The following is a 22,141-nucleotide window of genomic DNA, read 5'->3' on the forward strand; positions in this document are numbered from 1 at the left end:
GCAATGGTCGTAAGTGTGAAAAACAGTTTTTTCAGTACCGTTGTAACTTTGAACAGTCACTAAATGAACTGTTGTAACTCGAGGACTATCTATAAAAACAAATCTATTCTGAGTTACTGTCTATAGTTATCCTGGTTTTCAAGTTCTGGCACACACTTATGACGCTTCTATGCAAATGTATTTCTTTAGATTGCAGTTTGTTTTAATGTTATTGCGTATCATGTCTACAACCTCTATGCAGATTTCATAATCAAAATCTAAAAATGCAAACAGAGAAATACATCTTGTCCACTACTTCTATTGCTTGTTCAAAAGGATCTGACAGGCACCCTACTTCAATATATATGAGGATAAATATCACAGTACTAGAATGTGATATGGTTTTGCCCTATAACTTCTACTCTCACAGAATACTCAACTGACTGCTTTTTATTCATTTCAACCTTCCCCACTGTTTTTTCCCACCTCAAAGGGTAAGCGTGTTATTGCAGAAGATGGCTCTGAAGGTTACAGTGACCTGTATCAGGAGAACGCCATGCTGCAGAAGGAGAACACCACATTACGCATGCGGGTGAAAGCCATGCAGGAGGCCATTGATGCAATCAACATCCGTGTCACCCATTTGATGAGCCAGGAAGCCAATCTGATTCTTGCCAAGGCAGGTGAGACTGTGAGAGCTACTGTTGGGGTTCCCATGCCGGTTCAAAGCCCAGCATAGAGTGAACTCTGCAGACTTCTTAAATAACAGTGGAATCTTTGAATTTACAGAGTTCCTTCAGTAAGTACAGATTACATGTGACATTGCTTATATATTGAGACAAATATGCTTAATCTGGGTACATTGCTTTCGGAATAACAGCCACTTCAGAAGCATTTATTTATTCAGTTTATATAGTTATGTATACAACCTGAAACTCAGGGCAGAGTACACAATTAAAAACAACAAATAGCAGTCATCAAAGAATAAAATATAATAAAAGAGCCGAGGTGGCGCAGCAGTTAGAGTGCAGTACTGCAGGCCACTTTAGCTGACTGTGTTCAGCAGGTCAGCGGTTCAAATCTCACCGGCTCAAGGTTGACTCAGCCTTCCATCCTTCCGGGGTAGGTAAAATGAGGACCCAGATTGTTGGGGGCAATGTAAATATATATATATAATTGCTTACTTGTGTACACCGCTTAGAGAGTGCTTGCACTTAAAGCGGTATATAAGTCTCATAAAATAAATAAATAAATAAATAAAACATTGTGCTAGAGGCAGCTCCGACAACAAACAATAAAAAAGACTCATAAAATTATCTCTTCTTCCTTCTCCTCCTCCTCCTCTTCCACCACCACCACTATCACCATCAGCCCCTCCCCCATGTATTCAGAGTTAGAAGGCAGACTGACAGCCCCCAAAAGCAAGAACAATACGTCGAGTTACTTTGAATAGTTCTTTTTTTTAATTGTTTGCCTTCAATAGAGATAGGCGATCGGACAAAGAGATCCCCCTCTTTCTTTTTGTTTGCCTCTCCCAAATGCTGTTGCTGCAAAACAAGCTAACAAAAACTATGGAACATATTTATTAGGCAGAGAATCTACCTAATTTTATCTACAAAAACCTGATGTGGGATCCTGATTGGATGAAATTCTGGATTGGTGGGAGCCTCACCAGTATTTTTCCTCCATATTAAAACTAAATGACTATTAACTAAATGACTATTGTTATATATAGTTAAGTTTTAGGATAGTTGCCTATAGCATTCCTGGTAATCAAGAAAATTTCTTATATTGCCTTGGGTTATTTTTACCTAGCTTTTTCTCTTAATTTGATTGCTTCAGTTTTAGAAACTGTTTTTGTTATTGTAGTTGATGTTTTGTTTCTTATTTGTACTTTTCTTCCAGGTGATGGTAATGAGGCTATTGGTGCTCTGATCCAGAACTACATCAGGGAAATTGAAGATCTCAGGTAAATAGAATTTTTTTTTTTGCTTTATGTTCAGGATATTTTTGATGTGGGGACAGTTGCCAGCCATCCTCAGATGTGGGAAAGGAAAAGTTCTGGTATAGAAGAAAAATTAAAGCACTTAGAAATTTGTAATATCTCAGAAGTTACAAAAAGTGTAGATTAAAGTGTCTAAGAATTTCTCCACATTACACAAAGTTTATATTCTGATTTGCTTTATTTTTACATTTGTGTTGATGGTACCCAAAGTTGGACAGTAGTACCAGTACAAAAGAGCAACAGGCTGTACATGCACAGAAGATGCAGCAAGCACAGCAGGCATAGATGCAAGAACATACAGTTGGAACAGCCATAATTTCATAAATTCACAATAACCAAATTTCAGTATCATCCAAGCATGGAGGTGCAAGAAAGGCAGAACTACTGCATTTGTATACAGAGACATAGATTTTTTTTAAGACAATACAAAATAAGTGTTTAATGTTGACAGTTCCTATAAATATACATCTGGCACAAAGGCACAATTGCCCATTTTTTAATTGATGGATAAGATTAAATCTTCCTTATTTGCAGAACTCCAAAACTTTTAAGCTTTCAGGTGCCTTAGGTTATGTTATCTGACATCTTAAAGATAAAATAAGATGAAAAGATAAGATAAGATAAGATAAGATAAGATTTATTGTCATTTTTATACTGTGGGCACAATGGCACACATCAGAAATGAAATTTAGTTGCCCACTCTCAAAGTGAAACACATACATGACACACACCTAACCATACTATGAACAACATATGTATAGACCTTGCATTTGTAAAAACTTGTATTTACACTTGAAAACATTGTACAGAAAGAAGAATTATTTTTAACTTTGATGCTACATTTTGATCACTGCTAAATTCTTATAAAAGATCATTCTTCAGTGTTTGAATCATTAGCTTGATATCATTAGCTACGTTATACAATGCAGCCTGAAACTGTTTTCTGTGACCTTGAGAATCTGAGTAGGATGAACTTTTAAAATTTGCTTTATCCTTTCATCTTTTTATTTTTGAGTATTTTGCTATATAAATGGGTTTATGGAGGGGCATATTTTGGAACATATTTTGCTTATTGGTTCCTCTTCTTGTAATATAGTAATCTTTTGAACTTAGAACATCAGGAAGTTATGTCATTAAAATATGGTATTAATTATCTTGTTTCATGCTTTTGGGGGCAAATAAATTCTCCATACCAGAGAACTTCAAAGAAGTTTGTATCTAATTAGGTTGTGTGTATGTGTCTGTGTGTCTGTGTGTGTTTCCTTTGTAGGACAAAACTCTTGGAGAGTGAAGCTATGAATGAATCACTACGCCGCAATCTGAACCGGGTTTCATCTAGGCTGCCCTATACCCTGGGCTTGTCACCAGGGATTGGATTGGGAGATTCACGTTCCCCTGCCACCTCGTTGGAAGCTGAAGCCTCTGAAGTTCTACAGTGGGCCAAGCAAGATCTCGAGAGGCTGAAGAAGGAGACAAAACAGCGAAGAAAAAGGTAAACCACACTTCCCATTTCATCAATTGTCACAATCTTTATAACAGTGCCTGGGGATGGGACATCTCCTATCTTTCCATCCTTCCTACTCTTTACCAATTCTTGTGTCTCAGCAATCATTATTGAAGACTAAATCTACCCAGAGTCACTTTTGTGTATGTTGGATGGCTATTTAAATTTGCTTAATAAATAAATGTAATCAGAGGCATGAGTTTAGTGGTGTAGTGGTTAAAGGGACGGGGCTAGAGTTTGTGAGCTATAATTCCTCCTTAGGCATGACTAAACAGGATAGCTTTAGGTCAGTCACTCATTCTCAGCCCTAGAAATAAGTTAAGGGCAAACTACTTCAAAAAATCTTGCTAATAAAGCTATGTGGATCTATCTAGGCAATTGCCAGAGGTTAAGACTAACTTGGCCATGGACATACAGACACACAAATCAGTGGTGCAGCAAAGAAAATCGCTGGAGATCAGTGCTTTGGGGCTTATTTCAATTAGAGTGATAAAATATAGGGCCAGGGTAACTGACAGGATTACTTATTCTGGCTCCTAAATTGGATATTTATAAGGGTTTGAGCTATCTATCATTTGTTCCTCTTTAGTATATAAGAAAACAGTGATGGAGAAAAAGAAATTAAGTAGAGTTTTGATACCACATTTTTGCCATTTCTTGGATCCCTAATTTTACAATAGCAATTTAAATGCTAATATATTAGTCAAATAAATTTGAATCTCTAATTAAAAAATTATAGGTTGTATTTCAGCTGGCTGAAGATCTTTTATTAAGTTCAGTGTGTTCTGCAGCAAGAAATAAGCACCCACTGTGCCCTATGGCATCACTCCCATGTAATTACACATACATTGTACTCATACTGATATTTATAAATTAGGTATTCTGTTTGTCACTCTTATTATGAACTTCTGCAGTTCAAAATGTTATTACTATACTGGTATACATAGTGTAAAGATAGTAAGTATGGATGGGTCTGTCTTGCTGAAGGTATTGTCAAATAAAGGGACTTGGCCAAGATCTATAGAAAAATTATTATTTATATTGGCTGTCCTGCTGGTGTTTTTCATTATTGGATATAAATGAAACCAATGTTCCTTTGATTGTAATGATATCTACTCTGATAGTGGATCATCTGCCTTTTAGGTTGAAATCTAGAATAAAAGAATGGCTTAAAAACAAAACAAATGTGGACATAAAATTCACTTTTCTTTGATAGCCCAGAGAAAGAAGGGTTTAAAAAGCGGTTGAGGCTGCAGCAGGGAAGCGAGGTAGATGAAAATGACGAGAATGAGGCAGAAGAGGTAAGAGGTTTTCCTTCTCACGTGTGTGTAATGTCTGTGATCTTTTTACTCACCCATCCATTGTGCTCCATTTACTGCAGAGGCTCCATAAGGAGGATAAGAGTGATTTCCCAACAATAAAATGCAAGCTCAATTTGGACAAAGAAGGCTTTCAAGTCATTTTTCTCATTCAATTTAATCTCTGCTTTCCAAATCTCCTGACATAAGCAATTCCCAGCTAATTCCTTAAGCTTCAGAATGAAATATCTTGTTTCATCCCCTCCAAGAACTGGATGCTTTTTTTTTTAAATGCCATCAGCATATGAAATAGAGAAGTCAGGCAGCGGTGTTAACTTAGATAGGTACACAACTAGAGGAAGGCCTGATCCAAATCTGACAAGATCCTGTGTAAAGCCCATTTGAAGACAAGTGCTGTGATGACAGGGCCAGCCATTAGCGAAGCAGGGGATTTGCTATCAGTCAATAGCTAATACAGTACGAATTACAAAGGAAAATAAGGAATTGTGAATTAAGAATTCTCCCCTTATTTAGCAAACCAAACAACAGTTGTGGGCTTTTATTGTAATGCGGTTTATCATAAGAATGATTTACAGCTGAAATATCACAGTTAAAGTAGGAATTAAAACAAAAAAGGAAAACAGCTAAAATTAATGATTAAAATTAACATTTGAGTCAACAGTAAAAGCCTCTACAAAATAGGCATTTTAAAAACCTGAGCTGTATTAAATGAGTTCACAATCATTGTAGATAAATCTCAATAAAGATGCAGGTACATACAGAAGGAAGCAGCCTCTCAAAAAGCCTAAGCTGTGTAGGTTTTAAACATAGCATCCAGCACTTTGTATTTTGCACAGAAATGAATTGGCAGCCAGTGTAATGCTTTGGACATCAAGCTTTCTCAATACTGGTTGTGACTGAATTTTCTAATTGTTCATAGTTTGGATTCTTAGTGTTTGCTGATCAGTTCGCTGGAAGAATATGGTTAAAATTAAGAGGGGAGGTATGATTTATAGGAGATAACATCTCTCTAATCTGACAGCCTCTAGATATATATGGCAATTCAACTTTAAGAATTCTAAGCCTTGTCTATATGTTGAAATCTCAGCACATCTGGAGGATATTGGCTGAGAGAAAGCTGTCTTAAACCTTGCAAAATTCACCATACCAAATTACCACCAATCAGTTCCCACTGGAACAAAATGAGCAAAGAACCAAGAAAAATTGACAACAGTACCTCAAATTCAAATAGAAATTGGGAGGGGTTAATACTGTGATATCGTGGAAGGAGTAGTATTGCAACTCATTTATTTTTTATCATGGCTTTCCTCCTATTTAAGGAGGAAAGGGATGAAAGTGGCTGTGAGGAAGAAGGTGGCCAGGACGAAGAAGATGAAGAAGATTCGGGGAGTGAAGAAAGTCTGGTGGATTCTGATTCAGATGTTGAAGAAAAGGGTAATATGCAGTTTCACAGTGTTTAATGCCATCACTATAGTGATTAAAATACAAGAATTATCTTATCAGAACAATTAAAAATCCCATTTTGTCCAGCAATTGTTTCCACATTGGCCAATCACTGGGCCATGAAAATCTCAGAAGTAAATGAATACAATAGCAAAAGAATTTTCCCATTCATATTTCTCAACAACAGTGCTTCCTGATACCAGGTGAATGCATGGTTTTAGGTACATATGAGTCTTATTATGATTGATTAGTGCATAGGCCATTTGCTGTCATCTTAACTGTTCTTGTGTTTCCCAATTACTTTGGGAATACATTAAACAACCTTGGATATGCTGGTAGGATGATGAAAGCTGTTACCTAAGACACTGAGTGGAAAAGGCCATGTTAAGTTTCATAGGAGGCCTTATGCATTCCTGTCTTAGAAGAAGGCTGTAGTGAATTTAGTTCTCACCATCTTCAAAATATAGGACAACTCTTGGCTTTTGAAGGCAGAACAAGGCAATAGCCAATTCCTTGGGTGGCACTCCATTATGCTGAAAATAATCACTTTTCAGAGTAAGATGGGTGGCATAATTTAAATAAATAAATGGCCAGCCACACATGATTGAAATTTTAAAAAAAGTAATGAAAATTTCTCCAAGCAAAACAGGTTCCAAATACCAGCAAATTTGCTCTTTTTTTGAGAGTGAGATCGGCAAGTCCTAAATATGATTGATTGATTAATTGATAGATAGACAGGCTGATTCACATAAGATGCTGTTGATAGAGAAAATATGACTAAATTAGAAGATTGCCTGGGATGCAAGATCATGGCAGGTTGCATGGTAACATTTATTTGTATCTCTTTTTTCAATCTATTTAGCAGTAAATTTCCAAGCTGATCTGGCTGACTTGACCTGTGAGATTGAGATCAAACAGAAACTAATTGATGAATTGGAGAACAGCCAACGGCGCCTACAGACCTTGAAGCACCAATATGAGGAAAAGTTGATTTTGCTGCAGAACAAGATCCGTGACACTCAGCTGGAGAGAGACAGGGTGCTGCAGAATCTCAGTAAGGGCTTATTGGTTGGGAAAATGGGAGTTTTACAGGTTGATCAGTCTGCTCTGTTCTGGTATTGAAAGACTTTTTATCTGAATGCACAGTCACAGCTATGGTTTGAATGAATGAGAACTGTCTGAATCTCAAACTTGAGTTAGTAAGTAAATCTTTGATTAGATTTACACTTTATGTCACACCATGATTTGTTGTTATGGTGTGGTTTGCCCATAATGTTAACTCTGCAAATTGTTGCTAAGAAATCGCAATAACTAGGTATGCACAACATGCTAACTCATAATTTACAATACCCACTAGGTGCAATGTGACTCAGAGCTTACTCTCAAAATGGTCAAATGTTGTGAGGTCAAATGAGTGGTCACCAGAAAGATCAGCTTAAGTTTTATATGTGTATAAACCCATTTTCCTTCAAAATATATGCTTTTTGTTTCCTATCTACTATTAGCTCATTATGATTGAAAACTGAGCTATATGTTCAGGGGAAAAATTATAGAGTAATATAACTACTGAGCTACTATACATTCCCAGGAATGTACCACTTCAGAATATAAGATGAAGGTTCATGATTGAATGCTTTCCCCAAGTAAAGTTTGGAAGAAGACCTGAACTCCTATTAGCATAATAATTACTGCTTTAGTGATAGGAGAAAAAAAAATCAGTCATGAAGTTCCTCAACTTGCTCTCTGAATGGGTTTGCTCCTGGAAATGTAATCTGAACTGTGTGATTCTGATCCCTATGATTTGGGGAGAATGTAGGATTTAATTTAGTTATGTAGTTATATACTTTAGTTATGTAAGAAGAGTGTCAGAAATTTAAGTTTTTTTAGGTCTTCAGATATGATTGCAATAGCTTAGGTCTGTTTGAAAAATCTCCCTTGGTTTGTCTTAATTTGTCTTATTTGTTTATTGCAGTGTTTCCCAAACTTGACAATTTTAAGGCATGTGGACTTCAACTCCCAGAATTCCACAGCCAGCGTTGCTGGCTGTGGAATTCTGGGAGTTGAAGTCCTCATGCCTTAAAATTGTCAAGTTTGGGAAACACTGGTTTATTGAATTACTGCCTTCTCAGAAACTGCTCCAAGTACAGTGCCCTTATAGAGATTTATATGAGGTTTTTTTTTTGCTTTGTTTTTTGTTTTCCTCTTCTTAGGTAGTATGGAATGCTATACAGAAGAGAAGGCTAACAAAATTAAAGCAGATTATGAGAAACGTTTAAGGGAGATGAATCGTGACCTGCAGAAGTTGCAGGCTGCCCAGAAGGAGCATGCTCGCCTTCTCAAGAACCAGTCTCGATACGAGCGAGAGCTGAAGAAGCTGCAGGCAGAAGTAGCAGAGATGAAGAAAGCAAAGGTAATTCAGTTGAGAATTCAGTCATGCCTTTTTGTGCGTGAGAGAAAGCCGGTTTTCATGTTTCCCTCTTGACAATACTGGACATAGGTCAGAGTCAGAGAGTGTGAGGAGGAACATTTGTTGAACAATGTAAATGGCAAAACATGATATCTCCCTCCCTCCCTCCTTCTCTCTCTCTCTCTCCCTCCCTCCCTCCCTCCTTCTCTCTCTCTCTCTCCCTCCCTCCCTCCCTCCCTCCATGCTTTTATTGGGAGAATCTTGTACCATTTTTACTTTCTAAAAGGCTCAATGAGGTTCAGTTAGGCCAAAAGTTAGTAACTTGTCATCATCTCTGTGTTTGTCTTGTTTTTTCAGCAGAAATTTGAATTTTGGGTAATCTCTATACAAATCTCATTCCTGCCTTACTATCTTGGCCCTATATTGATACCAATTCAAACTATTTGTATTCTCTAGTTAGTTAATCTTGTTTTGGCAAGACTGTCTTCTTCATTATCACTACTATTGAGTTGACATATGACTGTTATTTACAGGTAGCACTGATGAAACAAATGCGTGAAGAGCAACAAAGACGGCGAATGGTGGAGAGCAAGAGGAACCGGGAGATTGCCCAGCTGAAGAAAGAGCAACGTAGGCAAGAGGTGAACAAGAACATTTTTTGTCTATTCTCCAATGTTTCCAGATTGGGGTCTTTTTTTTTTTTAGTAGAGTTGATCAATTGATGTGGTATAGATGGAAGAGAGAGAGGAGGATAAGTTGGAAGGGAAGTTTTGATTTGATATTTGTCTGAATTTATTACACCCTGCAACTTTGAGTATGCTACATTGATATGGATATTGGAGAGATGGCCAGAGGATCCATAAGTATTGGGGGTTATGTAGAATTACCATAGTGCTTCTTCTCCTCTTTTGTACATTCCATAAGTAGTTTAAGTTGTGTGCAAGTATAAAGCTGTATTTTCACAATATCTATATAAGTAAATTGTTTCGTGGAAATATATTTCTAGATTATATGTAGTTATTCAGGAAAGGGGCCATTGTAGAAGGTTAAGCCTACGGAAATTATGGTTATATTCTAACTTTATGAAATACATAATTTTATATTAGAATATATCATAATTAACAATAGAAAGGTGAGGTGTAAACTTAAAGATATACAATATTATAATCTAAAATATTGGTTTAACATCCATGAGAATCCTGAACTTTTGATTTTGGTACTTTCTATTTAAAACCCGATATAATCCACAATGTAACATTTTAAACAAGTTTAAATATTTTAACCGCTCTTAAACATGAACAAGAAAGAAAATAAAGCAATTCTAAATACTCCATTAAAAAAATCCATATTGTCTTGGATAGTTTTCCCCTCTCCAGATGTTTTACCATAGAACAGCTGAATAAGAGCAGGGAGTTAAACTTCATGGATTTTTTGGGGAGCTGGGATTTCAGTTAGAGGAACTCCTGACAGCCTTAGAAAATAATTGCTAGAAGAAGAACTGATATTCCCAGCAGTGCTACAAGAGTAAAATTAGGTCCTAAGGAAAAAATGCAATGAAAGTCTGAAATCAGAGTTTTCCTATCTTATAATCCACAGTTTCTGCAAGTTGTATACAAATTTTATCTATTCGCTCTTGATCAATAATGCTGTTATTTTCCATCCATAAATCCCATTGGACTGCAACAGGAAGCATTTGGACAATCCCAACTGACATATATTAGGCCTCAAGATATTCTTAAGAGCTTTATCAGAGCAATTAGTAAAGCATCCTAAGAAAAGTTTATTTCCTGGATTCCCCATTGTGGGATGTTGTCAATAATTTTTTCCCCATTGTTCTTGCAGTATCAGATCCGAACTCTGGAATCTCAGAAGCGACAGCAGGAGATTGTCTTGCGCAGGAAAACCCAAGAGGTGCTAAATCTCTGCTTTTAAAAAAAGTCCTTGCCAGTCTGCAACTTTGAAAATATTTCCTTGTACTCTGGTATTACATGTGGGTTTCTTGAGTGTGGTTTGTTGCACCAGTTACACATAGCCACTAAACTGAAACCTCAGTTAACGAACCAAGAACAATACCTCTTGTACTTATGAATCATGGGATCTCTGCATAAAGTGTGATAGGGAGACCCCAAATGTATCTTTTGAGCTTGTAATTGTATTAAACAGAATTATAATTTCTGTTTATCCAGACAAATCAGTAATTTCTTACCAAGAGACTGAGCACATCACTTGATTAGTGAAGTTCCTCATTTGGTCTTAGCTTAGGTAATTTGAGCTTGATTATAGATAATGTCTGGCATTTTGCATCATTTTGCCATGAATCTCAAAAACCTTGTTACTTGGGAGAAAATTCTTACCCAAATTTAGCTCTCTTTTCCCTGATCCATTTGCCCTTCCAGTTTGGGGCTGTTATTGGAGATAACTGGAATCACTTTTGATTCTTCTCCTGAAACTGATGCCTGAACCTACTTCCATATTTCTATTTGTCAGAACTCTTTTTTGCTTCTGGCTTTCCAGGTCTCTGCTTTGCGTCGTCTAGCCAAACCTATGACTGATAGGGTTGCTGGGAGGATTAACCAGAAACAAACCATGGTAGAGCCAGGGGCTGAAGTCTCCACCAGCACAACCTCCTCCTTAGAGCTGGAATCTGGTTCTCGTTCTGTCTCTAGCATTGTACGCCAGTGGAATAGAAAAACCAATGCTTTGCTGGGAGATTCTTCTTCTTCCACAAATGGAACTCGGACAATCAGGTCAGATTCTGTGTTAATTCTTTAGTTATATTTCAAGCTATTCAAGGGATCTATCAGGAAGTTCATACTTGTGTCTGTATTATATGTGGGTACCTGTAAGCATATTGATATTTTTCAAGCCCATCTTGCCTTCTGGGGCTTTGGCTTTTCCTGATATCTTCCTTTTTGGTAGCATTCAGAATGGTTTCCCACCCATATCCCTCTGCTTCAGAACTACTTGGAATATTATAACCGAGATTTTAGCATAATAGTAGGATTGTGCTGCTCATCTCTTGCTTGTGATCTCCCTCTGTAGGAAAAGATTCCCAAAGAAAGGTACAAATCAGACTTCTAGTAAGACAGCCCGCCTGAAGTGGCAATCACTGGAACGCCGTGTTTTTGATATTGTCATGCAAAGAATGACTGTCATCAATCTGGAATCAGATATGGAGCGTCTTATCAAGGTGATGGGGGGGGGGGGTGATTCATAAGGGTGGATGTCTTCATTGGGATAGAAGGCAAGGCTTGGGGGCCAGAGTTTATTACAGAACAGTGGCCTAGCAGAATGACTCAGTTCTTTCTTTTTGCTTTCAGAAACGTGAGGAATTGTCACTGATGCAGGAAGGACTTCTAGGAAAAAGGGGAAAACTGCAGGCTGAGAACCCAGAAGAACAGAAGGGACTACAGGAATTGAATGAGGAGATTGAAGTGTTGGCTGCCAATCTTGACTATATAAATGACAGCATTTCTGACTGCCAGGCCACCATTATGCAGATTGAAGAGACCAAGGTGTGTCCCATTTTCCTCTGAGGCAGAGGATTTGGGAGGGGGGATTCCATAGTTTATGTATGAGCCAGAGATTAATTGAAGCTGATAGCTGGACTCCTTGCTCTTAGGAACAATAGAGACTAAGGAATTACTATACTCTCAATCTTATGAGATCCCTGAGAGAATTGGAAAAGTCCTGGATTTTTTCTCTTTTTCAGTGTGGAATTATATCTTATCAGCTTGATCATTTGTTATTTACATTAAGGCATTAGTACTTTGAGAAGAACTCTTGTTGTAGAAAACAAGGGCAGAAGATTCTAGTAATCCACAGTGGGTTCACTTGATGAATGAATAATTGAAATTAGCTACTCATGCACAACTCTACTGAGAGGATTTCAAGGCCAGTAAAAATATTTGGACAGTGAAACGATGTTCTATCCCCAGACTTTCTCATTCTAATGCTTCTCTCTATGGGTCTCTTCTTACTAGGAAGAATTGGATTCTACAGATACCTCTGTGGTGATCAGCTCCTGCTCTTTGGCTGAAGCACGACTTTTATTGGACAATTTTCTCAAAGCATCCATAGACAAGGTAAGTCAAGGCTAGGAGTGCCTGGTAGCGATTGATAGGTATAGCTAATCCAGTAGCAAATGTAATGTTAATCTGATCTATCTATGGAACTCTTGGAGAAATGCATTCAGAGTGGAATAAGATTCTTAATATTTTGAAATATATTTGCAGTGAAACTCTTTTTAGTCCTTGTGCTTTATCCAAACACTTTACTAAGAAGTAGAATAAAGCTCTGACTGAATATTATGATTACAGTCTTCTGGTTTTGTCTCAGAACCTATTGCAAGACACAGAATCCCATTGCAGAAATAATAATAATATAGCCTTCTTTGTGGCTGAGAGTAGAGCTTGCGGAGAGATCAAGTTCTTACTTAATTTTCCACTCTCTGAAAATAGAGCCTGCAGGTAGCCCAGAAGGAAGCTCAGATCCGCTTACTGGAGGGACGCCTGAGACAAACCGATGTGACTGGCTCCTCTCAGAACCATCATATTCTGGATGCCCTACGAGAAAAAGCAGAATCCCACCCTGAATTACAGGCACTCATTCACAACGTGCAGCAAGGTCTGTTTCATTAGTCACCTATCTGCAGTGCTCTTCTATAGCATCACTCCTATAAAACTTCCTTGCTGTGTGACAAAAGGACTATTTGAGGACAATCGCTACATGACAAAGACTTCAAATAGCCAGGCTGCTATGTGATGAGTACAACCCTGAACTGAACATTTAAACTTACTTCTGAATTAGTCAGTTCATGTGGCAAGGCTCTTTTTAAGTTGAGAGTGTATTTGTTCTAGGCTCATTCTTCTGGCCCTTCTGCTTCTGTAAATTGGAGATTAGTGCTCTTTTGCCCAGACATTTTAAAAATTTAAAAAAGCTTCTTGTGTCCTTTGGATATACTCTAGAGACATTTTCTTAGATAAGTTTCTGATACAGAAGCAGTGCTGATGTCTGTGTGCTGATGAATGTGATCCAAATGTTGGTCTCTTTTCTGCATAGAAAATGGCTATGCCAGCACTGATGAGGAAGTCTCAGAATTCAGTTTGGCTTCAGAGGGAAGGTGAGTATCATCAGAGAAAGTGAGAGGTGTGTGTGTGTGTGTGTATACTTTACCCTGTGTGATTTTTAAAAATGGGAGAAATGGAAATTCTTTTTGTTAACCAGTGAACTAGCTTGCAGTCATCAAAGAGTCCCTATGCTCTATTTTTTATATCAAAATCCAATTCAGCACGGAGTGTCAGGAATAAATTGGACTCCAAGTATTGCACTTAGAGGAATCTCTGAGGGGTTGGTCTCACTTGGATTCTCTATAGGTTCCTATAAAAATTGCATGTACCAAGGATCTCTTTCTATGTCCTGCAGCTTTTCCCAGTCTTTCTTCATGAAAGGTTCTGCTAGTCAGGATGACTTCAAGTGCAGGGTAAGTTGAAAACTGCATTTGGTCAGTGTGGCTATAGGTGTTTTGTGTCTTTGTAAACATCTGACTTCTCTTCAATTAAACAGTGAGAGTAGTTTGCATGACGTTTTAAAATTTAACTGTACCACCGAGCATTCAAGGTATAATAGCCAAGTATATGCTCTCTTTTTTAAGTAGAAATTAGTTGATCAGCATATTGTTAATTTATGTTTAGTTGATGGACTTTTTGTGTTTTGAAATTTTACTGCTTTTTAATTGTGAACCACTCACGGTCATTAGATTAGGATGGTACATAAATCATAATTAGTATTAAATATTCATCCTTTTCTATTTGTATGTGCCTTTCCTTTATTGCCTTCAGACCACAATTTCTTCAGTGTCTTAATGACTCTTGAGACTTATTATATCCTTCCACAAAATTTAGGATGATCACTATGGATATCTCTTACTTGAATTCAAATCTAAATCTTGTGCTATATTTTACCAATCAGAAAGGATTGTTACAAATTCAGCTAGGGAATAATGCCTGAATAGCTGATTAATGCTCCTTTTCTGACTTGGATCTTTTGGGACTTTGTTTTAGGGAGAGCCTAAACTGTCTGGTCAGATGAAAGCTGTATCTGCAGAGTGCTTAGGGCCCACATTGGACATCTCCACTAAGAACATCACCAAGTCATTAGCGTCTCTCATGGAAATCAAAGAGGACAGTGTTGGATTCTCTATCCATGATCCTTACTATAAGGAGAAAGTCTCCCGCACCATCAGCCTGCCTATCCGAGGAAGCACATTGTAAGTCCTTGTTGTAGCAATAGCACCTAGACTTATATACCACTTCATAATGATTTACAGCCCACTCTAAGCAGTTTACAGAGTCAGCATATTGCCCCCAACAATCTGTTTCTTATTTCACCAATGGCGGAAGGAAGGAAGATTGAATCAATCTTGAGCCAGTCAGAATCAGTGGAATGCCAGAGCCTGAAATACTACATTCTAACCACTGCGCCACCATGGCTCTTATAGAGGTAATGTTATAGAGCAGGGGTCCCCAGCCCCCGGTCCGTAGACCAGTACCGGGCCGCAGCATGCCGGCAACCAGACCGCACAAACAAGCAAAGCCCCATCCGTGGGATGCAGGCAGCACACAAAACCAAGCACCTTGTATCCATGGAAAATCCTTTCTCCACAGAACCAGTCCCTGGTGCCGAAAACGTTGGGGAGCTCTGTTATAGAGGCAATGACCTCTGAGGAAGTTCTCTTGCATGTTGAGAAGTGGAGGCACTACTGGCTTGAAAATTTGGAGCCCAGTACTTCAGCATTATTTTGTGTAAACCAATATATGAGTCATAATTTTAGCAACCCAAAATTTGGTTTTCTTGATGGTAGTAGTTAGTGAGCCAGAGAAATAACCGGGCAAGGAAAAAACAACCATCTGTGTATTGAGTTCAGGCCAGAATTATCTTTTTGTTGACTGCAAACTTTACAGAAATTTTAACAACATAGAAGTTTTCAATTCATTAGATTCCATCATTTTTATGAAATCATCTCAAAATTCTTTTCATAATCCTCTGTCAGCTGGGAGCTTCACCTGATACTGGTTCAAAATCTAGAGTGCCCTAAAGGGAAAATAGGAGCTTTGCTTTGGCTTTGATTATAAAAATATGCTTCAAAAAGCATGATTGCAATCCCTACCTGCAAGTCTTCAAAGCAGCCACAATTTTCTTTTCAAGCAGCAGTCAGATGATACTGGAAAAAGATGCAACTGCTTTAAAAGAGTTGCAGACAGATGCTATGTTCATGCACCATATACTCTGAAACCAGTGGTGGGATTCAGCCAATTTGCACCAGTTCAGCAGAGCCGGTAGCTAATTTTTTATTGCCCAGGCCCAGAATGGACTTCCGGAAGTGGCATCCACACAGAGAACTGGTTGTTCACATATTTGAATCCCACCACTGTCTGAAACCCCATTTTAGAGTCAAAACTGAAGCATTGTGAGGTCTAAGCAAGAACTATTTCCTGCAGGATGTGGCTGCTGAACATTTAAAAAACTTAGTTTATACAAATGACGTAACCTATATTAGTCTCCATCAGTTATGAATTGGCAAGAGTAAGTATAGGTACTAAAACAAATATAAATGTTTCTGCAGATATGAGTGATCTTGCAAAGATGGAAGGAAGTGGAAACTGAATTGATATTCCCAGTCCATTTCAGTTCCTTGACATTTGTTTTTGCACTGTTTTAAGAGATCATAAAGTTCCATGTGCTCCCCCATCAAAATCTTTACATCTGCAAGAAGATTATGTACATTCTGTCTATCCTCCCTGACACTAGGAGTATTTTGAAGCAAATGATTCCCCAGGCATTTATCACCTCATTCATTCCAATAAGAGAATTTTGCAAAGAATATTTTCGGTCATTGTTTCCTCTCTAGCCCTCGACAGTCCCGAGGCACAGACACTTCACCCCTTACAAGAAGGAAGTCATACGACAGGGGCCAGTCTATCAGGTAAGTGCATAAGAAGGGACTTCTTGGTGGTTTTTTTTTTTTATTTTCCCTGTAATCCGATTGACTTGCTTGGTGGAACGGGATCTGAGAGTGGTGAGAGATGATGTGCAAGGAGCAAACCAGTCTCCAGTTGGAGTAAATCATCACATCTTTCTTTCTTGCCTAGAAATCCAGATGTTGGGTTCACTCCTCCCTCATCTCCTCCCAGCAGACCACGCAATGACCGCAATGTCTTCTCTCGGCTCACTAGCAACCAGAGCCAGGGCTCTGCATTAGACAAGTAAGATTAAGTACGAGATTTGGAGGAGGTTCATTTCCCAAGGATTAAGAGAAGAATGTATGGTTATAACTGCTGACACTAAAAAAGTTTCTCCTAATTTTTCATTTTACCCAACACTGAAAACCTTTAGTTTTTTTGGTTTGGGGTTGTTGTTTTGGTTTGTTTTTTGATGGGAAACTGACGATGTGGCTTCCCATTTGTGCTGGAGTTAGCTCTCTGCTTCAGCAATCGGGACGTTTAGCAGCAACCAGACAAGATTTCCCTAGAACTTCCCTAAATATGTAAGAAACCTAAATAACTGTTATTATACCATTTCCCCATCCAGGACCAGCATCTAATTTTATACATTCCATAACGTCTCCATTGCTAAATGATTGCTGCCTCTCTTCAGTGTATTTAGAAGGTTGCTAGGAAGCATGAAATCTCTTTCCAATCCTGTCTGCAGCTCCCAGAGCCAGAAGTCTCATTTTCACTTTGCACATGAATGTTGAGAGGATGCAAGTTTATTTTTTCAACATAGGTTTGAGTCACATGCATCTTCTAAATAGCTGTTAATTTGCTCCATTAATTGGGCAAGATCTCACAACAGAGTTGCCTATGCTTTCTGCTTTCCAAATACTGGCCGGTGTACTTTTGAGATCAGGGTTGAGGGAGAGGGGAATTGTAGAATCGAACAATTGGTGATGTTCCATTAGTGCTTTAAGCTAAATTGTCCAGCATAGATCAACTTCATCCTAAGTGGCTACTGAAGCTTCAAATAAAACTAAAAGCAATACAAGAAACATAATTGCAGCCATTTGTAGAGGGAATTTGTCACTTCAGTGATCATAACCTCATGAGGAGGTATCATGAAGTCACAAAAGACTTTGCTCAGAAGTTGACCACTAGGTGTTACCACAAACCTCGGTAGACAGTGTTGTATGTATGGTGTCTTTCTCCTCAGAAGAGCCACATATGTGCAAAAATTTAACATCATTAGAGTTTTCATTTCCTTTTTCCTAAAGCAAGTTCCAAGACTTTATGTATAGTATTAAGTGATTAGTGGGTGAGAAAATACCCATTCAAATTGCAGGTGGTTTCTGCACATGTTCCTTCTGCTCCTGAGCCCTCTCTGTCTGCAGCTTGCTGTCTTTTTATCTGCCCTGCTAGCTTGGATGCAATAACAAACTCCCCCTTCTGACTTTATACTGCTGCTTTTCCTTCTCCTGGTTTTAATTACCCATAATCCTGCTAATTTTCTATCCCTAGGTCTGATGACAGTGATTCCTCTATCTCGGAGGTGCTGAGGTATAAAACTTACTGTTTATTATATAACTCCTGTGGCCCCTTTTCCCCACTTTCATTCTATTTTCTCTTCCCGCATTTAAAACCTGCATGTCACCAGACCCTGATATAGTATTTCTTACTTTCCTCCATTTCTACTTTCTGAGTGCTAAATATACTTCCAGTTGACTAAAGAATGTTTCAGGCCTACTTCCTGTGACTTCGAATAACATGTTTTCTTCCAAATTGCCAGTCAGGAGTGGGTTAAAATTGCACCCTGTCTAAAAGTCCTGGTTAAATCACTAGCAGGTATCTGAAGCTTTCAGTCTCTTTCCCCAAAAGCCTCTTTGTTTTGCTGAGTTGACAGGCTCTCCATCTATTATTGAGTCTACTGACAACATCAATATAAAAGTTGCTCTCTCCTTTGTTGATCCTTATCCAGCCTCTGCTTGTTTCTGTTCTGGAGAACAGAAGTTACTGCAGTCACCTAACGTCCCTCCAAAAATGGGTGACAAACTCCATAGCAGATATTTCGAGGTTTCAAATATCTTTTCTAGGAAATCACTTTCTGGCTTTTTCTCCTGCCTCAGTTTAACTGCTTAGTAACTACCGCTGCTTCCACCTTGGAATACTTCACTTGGAATCCTCTCATAAGCCTAGATGGGGCTTGGGAACATTTATTACCCTCGTGGCATATTGGGGGGAAAATGAAAAGATTTCTATAGTAAAACCTCCAGGCCTTGTAGCGTAGAGGTGTATGACTAGAGGTTTCAACTGTTCCAGCCCTCTTTTGGAAGAGAATCAACCTGTTTTAAAAAGAGAAATTGCCAATTTTAAATATTAAATTGTAAACATTTCATGTCATAGGAGACCGATTATAGAGCTGCCCAAATGTACAATATTCAGCAGCTGACACACTGGTTAAATGGAAAAAATCCAAAAGATCACTAGATGGCAGTGATCTGCTACAAATGATGTGATGTCTTTTATAAAATGGGAGACGGTGCAATTTAATAATACAGATTAGAATAAGTTTCTAAATAAATGCTAGTATCTTTCAGCCTAGTCTGAATTGGATCCAATTCCTTATAGTGGTTTAGAAAAATGAAATATTTCTGGCTATAACATTTTTCCTATTCCTATAGGGAATTGTTGTCCTTGTAAGCAAATGCTCCTTCTGCACCCTTACTTGGAAATTTCTTTTTGCTAAAAATTCCACTTTTATCGAAAAATTGAGAAGAACAATGATACGTTTCTTCTTTTCTCTCTTGCCCTGTCTTCCCCAAGTTCTACCCCTACTTTTTAAAAGAATAAAGCTTTTTCCTATCTAGGAGAGTGTAGTTGAGCTTTTTTTCTATGCCTGTGTGTAAAAGATACGTGCCTTCCTACTTGCCAAAGGACATCTCTTCCCCCTTAAACTGTTGATTGAAATTTAAGTGCTGGCTGTCCTGCGTGGTTTCTAGCCTGGACATGCACTAAAAAATATAAGATTTTGTATACTTTAGCCACAGCCACACAGTCTCCTTGTATTGGCATGAAGATGTCCTATAGTACAGGTAGTCCTTGACTTATAACAGTTCGTTTAATGACCATTCAAAGTTACAACAGCACTATGACCGTTTTTTCACAGTTAACAACCTTTCCAGCGTCCCCAGGATCCTGTGATCAAACTTCAGATTCTTGGCCACTGACTCCTATTTATGATGGTTGCCGTGTCCTGGAGTCATGTGATCCCTGTTTGCGACCTTCTGATCAGTCAATGGGGAAGCTGGATTCACTTAACAACTGGGTTTCTAATTTATCAACTGCAGTGATTCACTTAACAACTGAGGCAAGAAAGATCGTAAAATGGGGCAAAATTCACTTAATAAATGTTTCATTCAACAACAGAAATTTTGGGCTCAGTTGTGATCATAAGTCAAGGATTACCTGTACTAGCAATTTGAAGAGGACCTGACCTTGTGCCAGCATCAGTACCTCATCGGTATCCCTCATCTGAGGCATTTTGAAGACAGCTTTAGCTGCCCTGTTCTCAAAATGTGTTTTCCCCTTTTGTCCACCTCTAAGCCTTCCATCTGGATGATCTATGGAGAATGAGGGACCATTGGATTCAGCAATCCGCTTGGCCCCAACTGCTCCTGCAGATTTGCTGTGGGACTTCTCCTTCTGTCAGTACCTGGGCTCTGCATCTTTATTGCAATTGGGCGAGAGGCTTACTGGGATTTGGGCTTCTGTGGCCATTTTTTTAGGTCAAATTAAGGGACATGGAGCCTTAAAACTGATTAGCTGATCCTTGGCTTCGCACAGATAATTGAAATTGTAATGGAAAGGACAACTCAAGTATTTCCACAGCCAGTGACTGCTGCTCCTGGAGAAGTCCTGGTTTTTCTGTTCTTTTCCTCTCGTAATAATTTACATTTCCCACATGAAAAATTTGATTCTCAAACTCCAGCTCTTCAACATCTACCGAGTAACTGCATCTTAGTCTCTGGTACTCATATCGGGGTTACCCCTATGTGACAGCCAAAAGACATAGAACTCTCTTTTTTTCTGCCAGCAGTCAGTTGACAGTTATAAGGAACTTAAACAAGAAAATTCACTCTGTTGATGATGCAATAGAAAAAAGAAAGAAAAATTGCAGTGAATTGAATAAAATTGGAAGCATTTTTCACACAATGGATGATGTTGAGTGGGTTTAGAATTTCAGCAAATAAGGACACCAATCACAGTCCTCAGAATATTATGTATTAAAATTGCACAGATAACCGTGCAACACAGTTCTGTTCCAGGTATCTGGGACGGATGCAGGGGCACTAAAATTTTCTCTCAAGTCTAGAACAGGAGGGAAGCATGGCAAAGCAGCTCTGTGGCCATAACAGATACCTTTAAATTGCATCATACACACAAAAGGAAGAATAATACTTTAATATTAATACATCTAAGGATTACTTAAGAAGTAGTTTGTTGTAGTGGTTAAATGCATCAGGCTTGAAACTGAGAGACTCTGAGTTCTAGCCCCGATTTAGGCATGAAGTTAACTGGTGGGTGACTTTAGACGCTCTCATTTCTGGGAAGAAGACAAGGTCAAGCCACTTCTGAAAAATGTAACCAAAAAAACTATGGATACATGAACCTGTCAATGTAATTGCTGTGGTTAGGTATAACCGATAATTTGCACATGAACTATATCAGCAACATATCTCACAACACACATACACACACACACACACACACACACACATACAAATTGGATGAAAAATATTAAAATATGATACTTGTTTTATTTGTAACTGAGAATATATATTTTATGAGTTTCAATTCCCACTCCCTTTCTAGAGATTCCAGAAAAATCTGTTTTTCTGGGCCAGAGTCCAGGAGTTTCTTTTTTTCCACATTAACCCCAAAGTCAAATTGTATCTTTTAAAGCCAAAATTGTTGTTACAAAAAAACTTTTTTTTTATTTGCATATTGCATGAGCCATGGTGGTGCAGTGGTTAGAATGCAGTATTGCAGGCTAATTCTGCTGACTGCCAGGGGTTCGATCCTCACTGGCTCAGGGTTGACTCAGCCGTCTCTCTTTCTGAGATTGGTAAAATGAGGACCCCATTGTTGGGGGCAATAGGCTGACTTTGTAAGCCACTTAGAGAGGGCTGTTAAGCACCGTGAAGGAGTATATAAGTCTAAGTGCTATGTAATAGCTATATTACATTCCAGTCTCCCATTGTGAATGTTCTGTTCTGATCACAAAATTGTATAATATGTTTTGCACTATATACAGCATCACCAGACCATAATATATTTCCTTCATCTATAGCACAGAGTTGAAGCTAATTTTGGCCAGTGTCTTAATCCCAGTGGGTGGAATGGAATGGAATAAGGCAGGGGTGTCAAACTGCTGGCCCGTGAGCTGGTTGCATCATGTGGAGGCCACGCCCACCCCAGCTCCGACAATGTGAA

General features: G+C 38.4%; 1 protein-coding gene across 2 annotated transcripts in view; it reads left to right on the forward strand.

Moving 5' to 3' along the window:
* KIF21B (kinesin family member 21B) overlaps positions 1-22,141 on the forward strand; it is a 69,290-nt gene that overhangs the window by 36,212 nt on the left and 10,937 nt on the right. The window contains exons 9-28 of one of the 2 annotated variants that reach the window (XM_039323268.1): positions 473-662; positions 1,885-1,948; positions 3,255-3,476; positions 4,705-4,789; positions 6,127-6,241; positions 7,113-7,304; positions 8,461-8,660; positions 9,191-9,298; positions 10,500-10,568; positions 11,172-11,404; positions 11,700-11,847; positions 11,978-12,172; positions 12,641-12,742; positions 13,118-13,283; positions 13,719-13,779; positions 14,082-14,139; positions 14,720-14,925; positions 16,567-16,641; positions 16,808-16,921; positions 18,170-18,208. In XM_039323268.1, the coding sequence (XP_039179202.1) occupies positions 473-662; positions 1,885-1,948; positions 3,255-3,476; positions 4,705-4,789; positions 6,127-6,241; positions 7,113-7,304; positions 8,461-8,660; positions 9,191-9,298; positions 10,500-10,568; positions 11,172-11,404; positions 11,700-11,847; positions 11,978-12,172; positions 12,641-12,742; positions 13,118-13,283; positions 13,719-13,779; positions 14,082-14,139; positions 14,720-14,925; positions 16,567-16,641; positions 16,808-16,921; positions 18,170-18,208 (2,642 nt within the window). The remainder of the gene's footprint in view (positions 1-472; positions 663-1,884; positions 1,949-3,254; positions 3,477-4,704; positions 4,790-6,126; positions 6,242-7,112; positions 7,305-8,460; positions 8,661-9,190; positions 9,299-10,499; positions 10,569-11,171; positions 11,405-11,699; positions 11,848-11,977; positions 12,173-12,640; positions 12,743-13,117; positions 13,284-13,718; positions 13,780-14,081; positions 14,140-14,719; positions 14,926-16,566; positions 16,642-16,807; positions 16,922-18,169; positions 18,209-22,141) is intronic. The other variant, XM_039323269.1, reaches the window with a different exon arrangement.

This window comes from Crotalus tigris, unplaced genomic scaffold (assembly GCF_016545835.1).
Source record: "Crotalus tigris isolate CLP2741 ecotype Arizona unplaced genomic scaffold, ASM1654583v1 scf7180000024167.7108832, whole genome shotgun sequence".
Classification (NCBI taxonomy): domain Eukaryota; kingdom Metazoa; phylum Chordata; class Lepidosauria; order Squamata; family Viperidae; genus Crotalus; species Crotalus tigris.